Source organism: Tympanuchus pallidicinctus, unplaced genomic scaffold (assembly GCF_026119805.1).
Source record: "Tympanuchus pallidicinctus isolate F22 unplaced genomic scaffold, pur_lepc_1.0 scaffold7, whole genome shotgun sequence".
NCBI lineage: Eukaryota > Metazoa > Chordata > Aves > Galliformes > Phasianidae > Tympanuchus > Tympanuchus pallidicinctus.
The window spans coordinates 25,549,271-25,567,206 of record NW_026294791.1 but is presented as its reverse complement, the minus strand read 5'-3'; the positions used below and the strand labels follow the sequence as shown (position 1 = coordinate 25,567,206).

The following is a 17,936-nucleotide window of genomic DNA, read 5'->3' as shown; positions in this document are numbered from 1 at the left end:
GGCAAAATATATATATATATGAAATGATGGAGAGAAGAGAAGATGGACATGGTTTGAGGGACAAGGATTCGTGGGCATGGTGGTGATGGGTTGATGGTTGGACTAGAGGACCTTAAGGTTGGATGAGACTACTAATGATTCTATGGACCTAGCTCAGCCCCATTGCTGCCCGACCTGGCGTGAGGTCCATGCTTGACTTCTCATTGCAGCCCTGCAGCGAGTCGAGGGTGCGGGTGACCTGGCTGGCAAAGTCCTCACCGCCATTCATACATTCCCGCTGGAGGTGGTGCCGCAAGTCGGTGATGTCGTACTCGTAGCCATCCAGGATCGGGGTCTCGCGGATGCTGAGGGTGCCGCTGGAGTTGTGGCCCTGCACACGGGCATTGCGCAGGCTCTCCCGCCCGTGCCCCCCAATCAGCACCGAGGGGATGTAGTGGATCTCATTGGCAGCTTCGGCACTGGCACTTTTCTGAGGTTGTGGCACACGGCGCCGCTTGCACCACCGCCGCCGGGTGTAGAGGATCATCACCAAGCAGAGGATGGAGAGCAGCAGCGCGATCATCCCTCCCTGTGGGCACAAAGCAGCAGGGCTCAGCAGGGACTGCAGAACAGCCCCAGGAAGCGGGCTGGGAGCAGCCTGACCACACCGACAAGAGCTCCTGGCACTGCAGGGTGAAGCTCGCCTCGAGCAGGGCTGGCTTTGAAGTCGCCACTGAGCCATAAAAAAGCAGCATTTAAAGCAGAGCGTGGTTTGTTTGTGCTCTCCTGCAACGTCTTTGAAAGCAGCAAGCGGGTTTATTATAGGCAAACACTCCTGCAGGCAACTTTTTCTGACCCATTTCCAGCCACTTTCAATGATGTCACTCTCAATCTCGGTAGATTTTCTCAGGGCATCCTGTGGAAATTTCAGTGCGGATTAAGTGAGATGAAGGCTTGGGACAGCAACTGAAGCAAGATTTGGGGGACACAGAATGGAAGAACTCGGTCCCCGCAGCAGCCCTGAGTACACCCAGCCCCACCACCTCCCATCATACCCAAGGTCACCCAAGACGTCACCACCGCAGCACGGACGGAGGCGGCGAGATGAAAGCTCCAGCTGGCTCCTTGGTCTGGTCTGCCAGGAATAATAACAACAACAAAAATAATAGTGAAAAAAAGAGCACATGGAGCCAGCTGAGAGCTGCCTGTCCGGCCGTGCCTCCGGTCCCCCTCTTCCTTTTCATGAAATAGGTGTTCTTGATAAAATAAAATAGTAGTCATAATCTGCTCCATTAGGACCAAACATTAAGGAAATTATTGAACGAGGAGCGGGAGATGGAGCTGGGAAAGGAGCCCTAATGGCCATTACGGCTTCGTCCTCTTCCATTCCCAGGATAATGGAGCTGCAGTGTATCCTCACTGCCCACCTCCCAAAATTTCTTTAAAAGCAAAAAGAGAAAGACAGAGGAGATGCCAGCAGTGGAGGAGACCAGCAGCCTTGCAGACACATCTCTCCAGGCAGGAACCAATACGATAAGTCTGTCACTGTGGATGAACAGTAGTATTGGATTCTCACCTGGGTGTGCTCTCCTGTCTCCTCTCCACGGGAGCACCGGAAAACCTTCATCCTTCCAACTGGGACTTGGGCAAAGGACACATGGGGACCCAGAGCTAGGAGGGTTTCTCGCACGTTCCCCATGCAGAGCATTGTCATGATGGATAAAGCCCCTTGCTTACACTACACTCACCAACCAAATGGAATGATAGAAAATCAGCCTTGAAAACTACATGTGACTTTGACCCCAGGCACAAAAGCCAACCTCTGTTTGTCAAAACAAAGGATGCTGCTGGAGCTGAGTGATGGAAAAGCAAGGGAAAGGGAGGATGCAATCTGTACTTATATATTTTGGTGCAAGAATCACAGGCATCCTTTTACCACTTCAATAATAAGACTCATTTCATATGCTCCTGCCTGGATCTGGGTATTCAGCAGTCATCAAAAAACCAGTCCACAGCAGCAGAGTGGACTGAGTGTGGGGCCAGCATCTCCCCAAGGCAATGCTCTCTCTTGGGGAAGGAACCAAAATGAGGAAACAGACCAAAAGTGGTTTGGGGTTGGCTTTGCTAGTGATTTTTTTTTTTTTCCTCAAGACTAATCAAGTGCAAATGATGGAGTAGAAGCCTGGCCTCCGGCATCAATCTGGAAGAGCTACGGCCTTCTCATTAGGGTAGGCACCATTAAACAGCCTGTTTGCAGCTGGCAACACATTGTCTCTGGCTAATTATCTCCCAATGGCTCAAAAATGGTCAGTCCTTCAGACTTATCCAAGATTAGGAAAAATAAAAACACAACCACCACCTCTTCCCCCCCCCAGCCCAGATCTCTGCCCTGCCCTCCTTTCTCTGCCATTAAATCTTCTCCCTGCGGTTCTGCACGGGAGACTCCCGCATGGAGCTGCACTGAGCAAAGCAGCGGTGACAGTGCCTGGTGGCACTGTGACACCACTGATGCAGGCACCCGAGCAAAGGGCTGCCAAGGGAGTCACTGTGAATTAACCCCGTATTAAGCTGGATGCAGCCTTCAAAGCCCAGGGTGAAGGATTCCTGCAGAAGCACTGGGGTACATTTAGGTGGTGGAGAGCATGAGTCATTTGGAGATGTGAGTTCTGGGACAAGTGTAATGCAGCCCAGTGCTCAAGCATCCTGTATAGCATCCTATCTGCCTCCGTCCCAAAGCAGGAGGAGAAGGGATGCACGTACCATGACGGAGATGTGCAGGATCCTCAGCTCCTCCTCGGCCGACTCGGTCTGGGGTTCCTCAGTGGGCTCGAAACCAGGCAGGTTGGGAGCCCCATCCTGGTGGTGGATGTGGAAGAGCAGAGTGCCATTCTCCAGCCACTGCTGCCGCCAGCGCACCAATGGGATGTCATCTGTGTTGCCTGAAATCTCTGTGAAAGCAAATGGGGTCATAAGAGGGCTACCAGGGGAGTATCCACCTCATCCAAAAAGTGGATGTAGGGTGCAGCCAGGGGGTGGTGTATCACCACAGATGGCCACCAGCATCCCTGAGGCTCTAATTCAGCCAGTTTTTGCCCATGTGCTTCACACTGCATGCAGTCCCAGCCGCAGGGAGCAGAGAACACGGAACAACTTCTCAGGAGCGCTAATGGGATCACTGGGGCTGTGCAGCTAATTACTGTAAACGGAAAATATAATGGCTGGAGAGATGCGCACGTGGCTGCAATCACACCTGCAGTGCTGGCTCCCACTGAAATACGCTCAGAGCTTTCATGTTTTTGCCCACACATTGCAGCTCCCCACACAGGACACAGCCCCAGTACCTGCACAGATACTTCTATGTTTTGCCCAAGGACCCTGACTTTTCTAAGTGCCTTCAGCTAGAGGATCTTTGGCACTAGGGTAGATGGGCAGAGCTGAGCTGGGTAGCGATGGCATTGGATGAAACCCAAGCAAAGCAGCAGAGGCTGCATGCCTAACCACATGTGCTCAACTGGTCCAAAATTGCATAGGTATAAAATCATTAAGGATGAAAAAGACCACTAAGATCATTGGTTCCAACCCCAAGCCACCCCCACTGCCCACTATCCATGTCCCTCAGTGCCACATCTACAAGATTCTTTAGAACCATTTCAGAGATGAGGCTTAGCACAGTTGGGTGACACTGGCACATCACCATGGCAGAGTTGGGCACAGCTTTAACCGCCTGCACACAGGAAGCCCTGATCTTGCAGCTCCAGTGTGCTATTTCTACTTCAGCTATTCATTTTTTTCCCTCTGAAAATGCAAACATTATTTACATTTGCTGTCACGACCGCGAAAAGCACGAAGAGTTTCTCCCTTGCCATACGGGTCAGTCCGGTGTGGTCTCATTTATACTGTGTGTTTCGGTGGTGTTGGGAACCAGCCTGAGCTCACTTAGCAAATTGTCATCCTCATTTTGTTCGTCTCAAACCACCTTCAAATGAAAACTGGAGTTCAATTATCGCGTCGAAAAACAACATTTTAAATTTACTGTTAATTAATTTCATTAGGCTGCCTTAAGTGAGCTAGCTACCAGACGGGGGGGAAAATGCATCAAAAACCAAGTCCAGCCCTTCCAAAGTGATTTGATTAATCAAAAGAAACATTAACGAGTGAATTGGCAGGCAGTTTCTGCTCAGCACGGGCTGCATTTCTGATGGCAATCAGCGTGCTCTCACTGTCCCAAGCAGAGAGATGCTGAGCTCTCCTTGGGCTACTGAGAAGCAGAGCTAGGAGGAGTGCACACATCCCTGCAGCCAGAAGCACTTTTGAAATTCCCTCTAACCACTGAGCTGCATGTTTCAGCACAGGATCCCCTTTGAAAATCTGGTCCCGGGAGCTTGAAAGAGCTGATCTCCTCCTCTCCCACCTGGTCTTTATTCATGGGCTGAAAGGGGAAAACAAGCTTTCCCGCTTTCTCAACTCCCTGCGGCTTCCCAACTTCAAATGAACTAGCTGAAATTGAAGAAAATATTCTCCCCACACCTGCTTGCTAATGTGAAATTAAGAGTAATTAAGGCAAGAGCTTTTACGCACAACAGGAACTCAACGTCCTGACATTTTGAAAAATGTAAATACCAGCATTTCCCCCATTGTGAAGACTGGAAATAATAGATACTAAGTATACGACATTGTGACATTTAGAAAGCCGGAGTAAAAGATGTTTTCCCCTGATCTGACATATCATTGAAAAATCAGCACCCTTCAGCTCATTAATATTTGAGGAGGACTCCTTGATGGAAGTTATTTAAATGATTAATAGATTATAGTAAATTTAGGCCTTAAAATAGGTTGTCATAATTTCAAATTTATTTAAACAGGCTTCTTTCTAAAAAGAATAATGTATTTCAATGAAAAAAGGATTATTTTTTTAAAAAGAGCACAACACGTGAGCTTCAGGGCTGACACGTGCGATCCTTCTCCCACCCACCACCCTCCATCCAGCAGCTGCATCACATACAGGTCAGAGGTGCTAGAAACAGAGAAAACACCCCAGGAATCAGCCCCCATCACTCCAAACAAGTACACCACGATCTCTACATCACCACAAGGGGCAATGCTCCTCCACAACCTGGGTAGCAGAACTTCGTCCTTGGATCCCCTCCTCTTCTCCCTGATGGTTTTAGCAGCACTGCCCCTGCCCCATCCCATTCCATTTCTACTTTAAAAACAGATCTACAAATATTTTCCTGTCCTGATAATGCTTCCCTGGAGCTTGGCTCAAGCATGGTCACACTTCCTTGTCTCTTTCTCTCGCATCCCCCAGTCCAGTACTTCTCACTTTTACTTTTTTCCTATTCCTGAAGCAGACATCTCATTGCCTGACAGGACACACTGCTGTGACCTATGGGGATCGCTGCAGCCATTTATTGGGGTGCTGATGGAGATCAAGTTCTACATTAGGACTGGTGGGTGTCAATCTCATTGACCAGCCCAAAAACATGGTTCAGGAAACTCTGGAGGAGGTGGGGAAGGCAGAGAGAAAGCCAAAAAAATGGCAGCAGGGAGAGGATAATTTCAAGTTCAAAGTTTGAAAGATATTGATGATAGGCCTTGTCCCTGCATGGCTTTCATTAAGGCCTGGATGTGAAGCCATTAGCACTAGTATTAACTTCTTGCACCTCTGTTAAAAAATAGCCTGCCTGGGTCAGGGGTTAATAACTGTAGGACACCACTAATTATACTGCGCCATGTTTGCCTGGTATCAAGAGTGGTCCGAGTCTTTCCCATCCACGGGATCAGCAGCCCCAAAGACCCCAGCAGATGTGTTCAGTGTAGCCACTGTGGTGCTCCCCTCTCAGAGCATCTGTAAGCAAAAAGAGCAAGCCAAGGAGAGGAGAACAGAAAGTCTGGATGGTGTTTCTGGAGTGCTGGAGGCAGTGGAGTTATATCCACTGCATTATAGATCACCTGAACAACTTAATTTTCTTGGGACAGCCACCCAGCCTGGAGCAAACCCTGCCTTTGGGCTGTGAGCACTGCTTTGCAGCAGGCCAGTACTGCGTGTGCACACAGAACCAATGGTCTCAAGCACTTGCAATGTCAATAGTGTTGCCCCAACACTGACACACAGGCATCACCAAGACCCTGACATGTGCAGGGAGAGGAAAACTCACAAAAAGAAGAGCGCTCCCTAAAAACAAATGCAATCTTTTGAGCGGGGGAAGAAAAAAGGTAAAACATTTTTTGTTTCCATTTGGAAGCATTTTGCACTAATAAATGCCTCTGATTAGGCAAATGAACTCTGCCATAATGCCAGTCTCTGCAGAATGCAGCTTTTGACTTGGACTTATACTTCCTCATTAACATTTAAACCTGGCTTATTTTCCATCGGAACCCAACTGTGTTTTTATTTAAGTTCCCCATTAGCCTGTGCATTTACTCTGTGCCTGAACCTTGCACGTCCTTTAAACAGCTCTACCCTAGCTGAAACAAGCCCTGGTCCAAAGGCCTCTAAAGCACGCAGTAACTCAGGAGCCCATCCCACAATGAGCCGTTGTGCTGGAACCTCAGGATGTGATTCATTGCAATTCAGATGTCAAAATGCATATCTTGATATTTAAGCAGTTTTTTACCTGAGATTTTATTGACACATCTTTCTTGGGATAATACTCTCATTTTTTATTGGCCTGCTTAAACAAAAATCACATTCACCACTGACTATTCATATTTTATTTGCATTTTTTTCCCCTTCTCCAGGCTCAGGTAGGGACACTAGCTTGCTCTGTAGGTCACCCTGCCTTTCTAAGACAACCCAGATTTTCCATAGCAGCAAACAAGTCTCACCCTATCTGTTAGGTACCTGCGTCACGGGAGATGGCACTTGGTGCAAGATTACAAACAGATCCATAGAGCCAGGACAATCTGGAAGCTCAAGGAAGCAGCATCCAGCTATATCTGGAGGTGTTCCCCAGATGGGTCCAATGTCACCCCACCATTTTGCTTAACCTGGGGACAGTACACATGAAGCCATAAGCTACTGTAGCAAGGCTGACAGCTAACCAGGTTTCTCTTTGAAATGCTGGGTGCCTTTGCTTTTGGGAAGGTCATCAAGAACCTTTTCAAAGCTGTGCCCATGTTTTACCATGAAATGGGATTTTTATCCCAAAAATGCTACAGCCCTAATTTGTCCCTTTCTTTAACAGCAAAGCCCTCCATCACTCCTGGAGTGACACTGTGTCACACCACTGTTTCCAGAGCAAAGGACACAGATTAATCATTAAAAAAAAAAAAAACAATTCACCTGGGTTTGCTCCACAGCTGTTGACCCTACAACATCACACATCTCATTTCTCCGCTCTTCTCTGCGGACACAAGGACATGCTCAACCACACCTGTGGAACATCCACTCCAAGGTTATTTACCACCACATCCATCGATTTTGACCGAAAGCTGCAATAAGCAAGTTGGGATACTTGTTGGTGTTTGGTTTTCACTTCTGTTTTATTAATAAGGTCCCATTGACCGTAACTATGAGGTAGGAGATGCACAATGAGAACAAACCCATGTCTTGAACTAACACTCAGGAAAGCACCTCTGCTCTATGATCATGAGGAGAAAAAAAGAAAAAAACAAACACAAAATTCCACACCTTACACCATAACAGGAAAATACATTCCAGCAATTTAAGAAATGCAACATTGATATTTATGCCCTGGAAAGGACCACATTTGTAGTAGGTATCCCATCCCAACACCCTGCAATGCCATCACGTCATCCCCTCCAGAGGGAAGCCCAGGTATCCACGGAAAGAACCCAAATGATGGAGAAGCTCTCAGTTAGCCAAGAAAAACTACTGCTCTGGCTACACTGCTTCCCAGCAAAACCCATGTTTAGTAGACTGGAGTCACCATCCACCAGCTCCTCCTCTGCTTGTGTCTACAGGCCTTTAGGGCCCCATAGCTCTCCAGTCCTCCCTGCTGGGCTCCTTACATCTTGGTAATGAGATTAGAAAGAATCATGGTCAAAGGGCAAAGTATTCTTGGAGGAGATTTAACAACAGATGTATGACATGTAGGGCATGAACCCATCATTCCATTAAGTGCTCAACTACAAGAGAAGGAGGACAGCTGCTGAACTCTGGCACAACTGTACTGCTCAGAAATGGCAAACAACTGGTGGAACAAACCTCGATGGAAAAGACCCCAAACTCCTAAGAAAATGGAAATTAAAGACCAGTAAATTCTACTTCTGCCCTGGTCAATTTATTAAAAGAACCAGTTGGTAGCACAGATGTGTGTGGGTCATGCAACTGTGCACAGCAGTAGATAAGGGTGATCCAGCTTGACGGACTCCTTTCAAAGATGCCTTGTCAAAAAAGTTTCCAAGAGAATCTAAGTAGGGGTGTCACCAGAGGGAATGTCCTCTGCAAGCCCACCACGCAGGTAGGAATAAGGTTGCATTTCATAAGGAAAGGAGGTTACCAAGGAACTCCGCAGAGATCTTTGTCAGGACCTCAGCTGTTCTGAAGCGCTCTGGAAGAGGAAGCGAGTGACAAAACTGGTCACCAATGCTAAAATTAGGTATCTCAGAGCTAAAACTGTGAAGTGCTAGAGAAAAGTGGGCAAGAAAGTGGGCAGGTGAAATCCAATGTTGGTGACAGCACGCTGATCTCAAGAACTGCCAGCAGTATTCAGGTCAGCCATCTCGTGATGGAAGCAGGAAAGGAGGCTCCAAAGAGGCACACAAAGAAGACAAGAGGTCTGAAATGTTTCCGTGGAGAGGAGAAACCAACTGTGTTAGTACTCAGCAAAGAAAACAAACAGCTGAGCAGGGAAAGGATAAAAGCCCATAAAATCATGAAGCCAGCGGAGCAGTGGAAATGGCAATGATTATTCACTATTTCTCACTTTGCAAGAATTAGGAATGTAAAAACTAACAAAAGGCTCTGTTTCATCCACCATGAAGCATGAAAGCCCGGAGAAAGGAACCAATTTCAAGGCAGACAGACCCACCAGCAGCGACCAAGCCAGACAGCCCACAGACAAATCGTAGCTTTAGGAATCCCTGCAGCACAAACCTTGGCGGTATGGGGGTGGAAGAAAAAAAAAAAATCACACAATATATGCTTTTCCACATTTTTCCCCAATTATCAGCCACTTCCTGCTGTTGGAGATGAGCTCCAACCTGCTCTCCACACACCTCCCAGTGCCTTGGGGTTGGACAGCAGCTGCAGGTCCAGTCAGGTTCCACCAAGGCCACACTTACATGTCTCTTTATGCGTGCCCAAGGCCTCCTGTTCCTTTGATGAGGAAAGAAGAACTCACAGCCTACCTCAGGACAACCCATACCCAAATCATAGAACCATGAAGGTTGGAAAATACTTCTAAGATCATCCAGTCCAACCATCAGTCCATCCCCTCCATGCCCACTGACCACATCCTTTAGTGCCACATCCCCACAGTTCCTGAACATCTCTAGGAGAGGTGACTCCACCACCTCCCTGGGCAGCCTGTGCCAACGCACCACCATTCTGTCTGACAAAAGATTTCTTTCCTCATTTTTTCGATTTTTTCCTAATACTCCAAACCCTCCACACCATCAAACCCTACAAGCCCAAGATACCTACCAAGACTACCTTCAGCTTCCCAAATCAGTTTCCACAGGGAGGAGAGCACTGTTTATATCCATCATGGGCTGGCAGGAATGGTAATGACCAGCCACTGCAGCCCATCTGGCAGGCATTAGTGGGACATCAGAGCATATCGTACAGGCGAGGTCAGCAGCTCTGGTGGGACAGGCAGGGGGAGGGGGATGCATTACAGCAGTGACACAGACTTCAAGGGTAAACTCCAGCCTGCTTCTGCAAGCTAATTTGTTTAAGTGCTCATTATGCCAAGGCCAAGAGGTTGGGTGAATTAGACATTATTTTGATAGGACCCAAGTAACCCTGCCAGGAGGTCCTCCAAGAGGTCGACCAACTCCTCCCAACTCCTCAGCATGGACTGGCACTCAACTTGGGGCAGGATAGAGGTAGAGCTGACTGCAGCATGCTGCCACAAACCCCTTAGTGCTTAGAAGCACCTACCCAATTTTAAGCTCTGCTTTCAAGATCGTGGAGATGCTTGGAAATAACAGGGAGAAGGAAACAGGAAAGAAAAAAAAATAGGGAAGAAAGACATAGAAGGGGAAAAGTTGACTGTGCATCTTGAATTTATCACTCTTGAGAGAAGTGCTTGTCAAGAGGGCCAGAGACCAGATAGTGCACGGTGATCAATGGGAGGGCTTTTGGGTCTAGTCAGGCTTGTTTCAGATTTACAGGAACTGAATAGAGGCGTAAATCTGTCTCTGCCTGACGAAAATGGAGGTAATTAAATCTGCAGGTGTATATAATTGTCATATTGATGATCTATATAAATCAGCAGAGGCACTGAGCACTGAGTTGAGCGTGGAGTCTCTCCACAAGGGTTTCCTGCCCACCTGCAGCACATGGGGAGACAGCAGGTGAGCACAGGGGTCCCACATCACCCACAGGAATGTGCACCATCACAGAAATTCCCCATGACTCCAAAAGGATGAGGAGCCCAAGAAGATGATGCTGTGAGCCCTGAGCTTTGACATGCCTAACAGCTGCTCACAGGAGGTGGATGCTACTTTGAAGCTCTGAGCCAGGGTGCAAATGGGGCACTGACTTGATCTTGTAGCTTTTTTTTTTCCTCCACTCTCTGCTTAATTTATTTTAACCTCTGTTATTTTGGGAACTTTGAAGCCTAAGCTGCTTGGAGCCAGCTGCCTTTGTTGGAAGGACAGAAAGTGCAAAGCAGGGATCTGAAAGCAGTGGGATAAAAGGCCAGCATCCACAGCCAACCTCTGTGGAAGCTCCTGCCTTTCTCCCCCTACATCCTAAGGAAGCCACCCTGTGAGCTACTCACTGCTCTTTTCCCAACTGCTGGAGATCTGGGCGTGAGCCAAACCTTGGAGCACACATAAATGGATTTGCTACCAAGAGGAGCCTAAAAGACCTCTGAAGACCATCCACGTGGCCAATGCTGTTCACACGCAGTCCAATTTTCTTAGCATCCTAAGCTGGCCAAAAGCAGGAGCATTGTGATGCCCAAGTAAGAGAGATGGAGAAAGGAAGGAAAGGCTTTTGTGCATGGCCCTCCCCAGCAAGGGCCCCACACCTGCATGCTTGCCCCACTGCCACAGAGAGTCTGAAATGGGATAGTTAATTAAACATCGAAACAAGTACTTCTGCATTGCAGTCCAAATTATATAACAAGTTCCTCATCCCCAGCATGGCTCAGCTGTAATGTGACTGCATGGCATGGGCCTGTGCTCACCTTACTGGCTCTTCAGGCAGGGACTGAAACCACGGGGATAAACTAGAGGACAAAAATAAAGAGCTGTAGCCAACTACAGATACTTGCACCCACAGAAACAGCTCTACTTTGTCCCCAGGGCTTCCTTCTCCCTGACAGCTACGGGTGCAGGGGCATGGGAGGGATGCCCAGGATAGATTTACCCTCACACACCACTGCTTCTGACCCAAAGGATGCTGCTTGTTCGTGAAATCAACTTCAAAAATATTTTTACGATTTTCTTTTTTTCTTTTGCAGAGGCTGAGTCCTCTGGCTGACATGCATCCTTATACCCTACTCTGGGACCAAGGAAGGGAAAAATATAGTGCAATACTGTAATGTGATGGAATGTACAGAGATAATGGCAGAGTAGCAAAGCCCTATGCTGCAATAAGTGAGGATGAGTCCAAATACCTCAGCTGTAGGCACAGAAACAAAAGGGGGGGGAAGAGAAGAAGGGGGAGTACAGTGCACATCCAGGAAGAAAGCATCTCCCTCTGGCTGAGCACTGCAGAACAGGTCGGTGAACTGCAGCCAGCTGTGTTTCAGAAGTCACCAATGCTCTCTGGTAAAACTCTGCTGGCAGTTCTGTTTCCAATGGGAAAGCAGCTCCCCAGCAGCCCAAGTGCCTCTGGGAAGGCTGCCTCCAGTGATGCTTGGAGCTGCTGAGCAGCATGTGGGCCCTCTGTGCAAAACCAATGTTTCCAAGAGGTTTCCCAGAGGGGGGGGACACTGGGGACATCATTAGGGGACTGGGCAGGATGTGAGCTCCGCATGGATGTGAAGCTCATGCTGAGTTGGGCATAGCACCCCATGGGAGCAAAGCGTTCTTGGGACCTCAGCCAGCTGTCCTCTCTTCCCCCACTAGGCAGATCCAGCCCTAAGGCACATCCTGAGCCCAAGCCCCTAGCCCCAAAGCCAGAAAAGTGATTGCAAACACAGCACTGAGTTCCCAGCCCCGTGCCCTCGCTCTCCCACTCCCTTGGGGATGTTCAAATTAATTGGCTTGTCTCCTGGAGCTGTTAGCTGGAACAAATAAAAAAGAAAGGGGGGTGCCAAAACCCATAATAAGGTCTACAGTTCCTCCGAGCTACAAGCACTGCTTTAAATTTCGGGATTTTTTTTTCTTGTTCTTTTCCCTTTTTTTTTTCTCCTCATTTGAAGGAGGTTTCCATGGTAACTGTCTCCCATCACACAAGCGCCTGTCCCCAGGATATTTCAGGGTTGCTAATACCTGCTTTCCCAGGCAGCCACAGCACACTGTGAAGGTGACATCGTGGTTGGGTGTCTCAGTGCTCTCAGCTCTGGGTGCCACCTCCAGCCCTGGCCCAGTGGAGGGGATCACAGGAGCTGCCATCACAGGCCACCAATGCAACCATTGGCATTCTGAGGCAGAACCATAGGTGATGGAAGGCTCTTCCAGGCTCTCCCATGCTTAGACACCCCAAATCCCCACGCAAAGGTACAGGTGGACTCTGCTCAGCTCTTCCCCATCTCCTTCCCCTAGCAGGTCAGTTTTCAGCTGGATCGGTTCCCTGTGGAAGCAAAGCCAGCTCTCTACATCCTTGATATCTGCTTGCTCTGCTATGCTCATTAGTCATACTAATTACTGAAATGCCTCAGAGCCAGCCAGAAGAGGGACCGTGTCTCCTCCTGCACCGCATCCTCACATCCAAGCTTCCGTGACCGATGTGCCACTACTGGTGCTTCCCAGTGTTAAGCAGCCACAAACCAGCAACCAGAGCCTTCCCTTTGCCATGCAAACCCTCCTGATCTGAGCAGGAGAGCCCCAGCAACGCGCAAGGAAAAGGACAGCCAGCTTGAAATGATGGATCTGTCACTATCCAGATGCTTCCCAATCCCGGGAGGCAAAAATTCTTTCCTTTAAAGGGCTCTTGCGTGTCGTCCAGCCTTGTTTATCACAAAATCATGGAATCAGAGAGTGGCTTAAGTTGGTAGGGACCCTAAAGATCATCCAGTGGATGATCCACCCCCTGCCACAGACAGGGTTGCAAACCACCAGATCAGGCAGCCAAGAGAGTTTAGCTGGATAATCAACCCTAAAAATGAAATAGAAAATGGGATGTGGGATGGACCCAGACACAAACTCTGCTGGCCTGGGGATAGAAGGGCAGAGGTGAGACAGCAGCTTTAGGGTACTTTTAGAAGTCCCAATACAGACAATATCATCCCCAAAACATCACCCACAAAGGATGGGAGCAAGTCTCAGTTCCACTGGGGCACAGGACCCAGGCTGTCAGCTGGGGGAGATGGGAGCAGCACACTGCACTCCCAGCAGCCAAAATGAGGGCTGGGACCCTACAGCCACCCTGTCCCATAAACCCATGTCCCCCTATGGGATTGGTCCAAGCATCACAGCATGCTCCCCCCGCTGCTTTCTGGGTCAGTGAGATGCCCCAGCCCCACTGCTGCTGGAGCTGGCTGGATGTGCAGTTGCCATGGCAACGGGTACCCAGAGATGAAATCCCTGTGTCTGTGGGTTGGAAAGGAAAAAAAAAATAAATAAAACAAAACACAACATCCCTCCACATCCGGTGTGTCACCAAAACGCTCCCAGCCAGAGAGGTGGTGGGGCACGGCGGTGGCCTCAAGGATGCTTCCAGCCTGCAAAGCCAGCACTGAAGAACCAGAGAGAGGAGGTTGAGAAGCAGTGAGATGCTTACAGAGGAGACAGGAGGTGGCCAGCAGAGATGGGGAGGGCGGCATCCTGCATGGCACATTGGGTGGCTGGGTCTTAAGGGCAACATCCTGCCAGCAGCAGGGTGGGAGCATAGATCATCACGACGGGTCTCGGTGCATGTGACAGTGTCCAGGATCCAAGCCAAGTTCAATTAATGGCTCACAATCTTATTAGAGAAATTATTTCAGGATCTTGAGTAAAAGTCCGATATATCCACTCCATTCCATTAGTCAGGCTCATTTAGTAATTCAATCAATCTAAGCAAGGCAATTGAGCTCCTCTGGTATAATTTAACTCGGTTATTCTCTGGGTACTTAAGAATTTCTTAATATTTGCTCCATTATTTCACCATTACACCTATTCGCAGGTGCAAGGTTAGCAGCGAGGCAATGCTGTGGGTCCCAGAGCACCCCATCTCAGTGCCCTGGCTTGGGGGACATGAGATGGGGATGGGGCAGCAGGGTCGGGGTGGGCCCTCACCTCCCCAAAAATGAAGTCTTTTCCAAAAGACTTGGTGAGAATTTGGCACAGGCTGCCCAGGGAGGTGATGGGGGCATCATCCCTGGAGGTGTTACAGAACAGTGGAGATGTGTCACTGAGGGATGTGGGCAGTGGGCATGGTGGGCTGGGGTTGGACTAGGGGATCTCAGGGGTCTTCTCCAGCCTTATTAAGGCTGTGATTCTAAGCTATTGAGAAACATTACCTTCAGTGCAACACACACAGCGGACAGGTGATGTGGAGAAGGCAGCTCCAGGGGTTGTGAAATCTAAGGGCTGCCTGCTGTTCCTTGGCCATAGCAAGGATGAGCTTTGGTTGGCCGAAGGATCTGTCACCCCAATTAATGGCACCCCGTGTCCTCATCTCAGTGCCCCCGGCCCCAACACATAAAGGAGTCACAGAGAATTCTCCAGCGGGATCCGGAGCTTAGCAGAAAATAAAAACTAAGAAGAACATGAAAAGGAATAGAAACAATGAGGTATTTCAGGGAGGTATTCCACAGTGGCTAAACATGCCGACCTCATTGGTGTCTTTGAAAAATCTCACCCCTCTAAAAAATTAGAATTGATTTTGTATTTAAAAAGGAATCTATTTAATTTAAAAGAAAGATAATTTGAAATTGTGATGGCTCATATTAAGGCCCAAGTTTAGGATAATCTATTAAAGTCACTAAAGTTCAGAGTGTCTGTCTGCAGAGCAGATGAAGTTCCCTGCCACAGCCTGGGCAGAAGGGACACTCCTGGGGACATGGAGGGACATGGTGCCAATCCCAGTGCAGCTCAGCACGACTTCATGGAGTCATTAAGGTTGGAAAAGATCACTGAGATCATCAAGTCCAACCAGCAACCCACCCCACCATACCCACTGCCCACCTCCTTCAGTGCCACATCCCCATGGTTCTCGAACACCTTTAGGGTTGGAGTGGGAAGGCAAAAACAGCTCGTTCAGTTCCCCCAAACTCACATTTTGGCAACTAGAATCACAGGGACAAAAAGGCAGCATGGGTGTGAGGCCAGGTAATGGGATATGGAGTGTGGGTTGATGTTTCTAGGAGGCCGGGAGGGAACAGTGAGCGGGAAGGGAATACTGAGCTGCCAATTAGCATTTCCTAATGGCCACCAACCAGTGAGAGTGAGGAAAACCCATAACTAATGCAACAGGCACCAAGCGAGATGAAAGCCAACGACTGAGGCATCCTTGATTCAAATCAGGATCAAGCCGAGTGCTTTTCCATCCCCACATCCCAGTGCAGAGCAGCTGCAATCCCCATGCATCCCCTCCCCGTAAAACAGAGGTGACAACCCCACAACCCACCCCCCACCATGGCTCTGCCTGAGGAGGAATGCAGGAATGGGGACCAGTGAAGAGGAGCAGCTCATGGAGCTGCTGAGCAACAACTCACAACCCTTCCAAAAGTTGAAGATGCTGAGGAGGAGGGACAGCCCTGAGTAACCCAGAGGGTCGTAAAGAATGGGGCAAACTCCTAAAATAAACTAACTGAGACAACACATACCCCCAAATAAATTCGTGATGGTGAATAATAATAATGACACTTTGCAAAGGGGCCGTGCCAACCCCAGAGCCGTGGGGCTCTGACCCCCCAGGAGCAAGTCCCAAAAAGGGAGGAGCACCTGTGTGGCTTTTAGAGCATCAAATGCCACAATGCCACGCGTGCGCGGCCCGCAGCATCCATTGCACTGCGGCCCCGTTGCCACAGCAACGCTCTCCGGCCTCCGCCGCAGCATCACAGAGAGGGGCCATGCTGGGGATGGGGACATCGCATTTCACAGCCCCTTCTGGCCACCCCCTATCCCTGGGCATAGCTTTGGGAGTGTCCCCACAACCCTCCTATGGCATCTCCCAGCCCTGTGCCTGGCTCTGCCCTTCGCATGGAGCAGAGGGATGCAGTCAGCGCTGCTCCGAGATCAGATATAGGATCGCAGGTTTTGTGCATGTGGAGAGGTCCAGGGGAGACAGGAAGGTGACAAAGCACAGGGGATACAACCCAGGTAGAGCCACTGCTGTCCCCTCCCTGTTCATATGATGGCACACAGGATGGCATCGCAGCATAAAGGCACGTGCAGGCGCACTGCTTTTGGGATGGCACATGGACAAAGGGGACGTTTGGACACACATGGGGCACCCAAGGGTGTGGGAGGTGAGCACAGCCACGATGGAAAGAGCTGCCGTGGGGTTCATGTGAGGTGGGGGCTGCATGCAGGAAGACTGGGAAAACAGTATCCAGCACAAAATTAAAAGATTGCAGCAAATGCCACAGCTTGGCTTGGTCCTGGGGAAGCAAGCGATGGAGGCCTTGCTGTAAGCACAGCATAAAGAAAGCAGCAAAGGTTGGCTTAAGGTGGGGGTGAAAATATAAATGATAGTAATAACGATACATAGAAGGAGCCCATTAGCGGTAGAGAAGCGATGCTCGGCAGCACGGTGCTACCTGCCCGGGGACCCGCAGCAGAGACCCGCCGCTATGCCCGGCTGGCAGCGCTCTGCAGCGCGCCGGGGGGAGGCGGCTCCGCTCGGAGAAGCGCTGCGGGCTGCGGCTTCCCGACGGGCAGAACCCTGGGGGGGCAGCGGGCCGGGCTCGACCCAGAGGGGCTGCGGAGCTCAGGGAGGAGCCCCTCGGCCGGGAGGCGCGGGGAGATGCTCACCCAGCACGAAGTAGGGCAGCTCCGTGTTCTCCAGGTCGTCCACAACCACCATCTCTCCGGGAAAATCGTTGCGCACCGAGAAGAGCAGCTTGGGTTCGGCGGCCGAGGGGCCATGCATGATGCTCAAGTCGTTCTCCCGGAGGAAAGGCAGAGCCGACACCGTGATGCTTTTCAGTTTGCATTCCAGCTCCTTGGCCGCCGCCTCCGCCGCCGCCTCGGCGGGGCCGCTGCCGGCCGCCAGGCAGCACCCGGCCAGCAGGGCGCACAGCCCGGCCCAGGCCATCTTGCAGCTCCGGCGCCGGGCGGCGGCGAGGGGCGGGGACGCGGGGACCGGCACCTCCCCGTGCGGCGCGGTGCGGTGCGTTACGGCGCGGCTCGGAGGGAGAGCACCGCTCAGCCCCTTCTCGACATCATAGGGAATCGCGGGATCCTGGGATGGTTCGGGTCGGAAGAGGGTCTTAAAGCCCACCCGGCTCCGCGCTGAGGGAGGGGGTGTGATTGAAGGACGGCACCGCGTCCCCATGCGTAGAGCGGAGCAGAAGTAGAGACAAATGATAGGGGAAAGGAAGGATGAGGGGAATGTAAGAGAAATGCAAAGAAGGTGTAAAGGAAATGGAAGGGAAAGGAGAGGAAGATACGGAGTCACGGAATCGCTGAGGTTGGGAAAGACCACTGAGATCATCTAGTCTAACTGTAGGATATATGTAAGGGAAGTGCAGGGAAATGTAAGACTGCAAGGCAATATAAAGGAA

General features: G+C 50.1%; 1 protein-coding gene across 3 annotated transcripts in view; it reads right to left on the bottom strand.

Annotated features, from left to right (window-relative positions):
• Positions 1-17,488, bottom strand: part of ASTN1 (astrotactin 1) — a 41,444-nt gene extending 23,956 nt beyond the window's left edge. For all 3 annotated transcript variants that reach the window (XM_052666589.1, XM_052666591.1, XM_052666590.1), the window contains exons 1-3: positions 17,185-17,488; positions 2,740-2,927; positions 175-568 (exon numbers count right to left, since the gene is read on the bottom strand). In XM_052666589.1, the coding sequence (XP_052522549.1) occupies positions 175-568; positions 2,740-2,927; positions 17,185-17,467 (865 nt within the window). In that variant the 5' untranslated portion in view covers positions 17,468-17,488. The remainder of the gene's footprint in view (positions 1-174; positions 569-2,739; positions 2,928-17,184) is intronic.
• Positions 17,489-17,936: the final 448 nt, after the last annotated feature.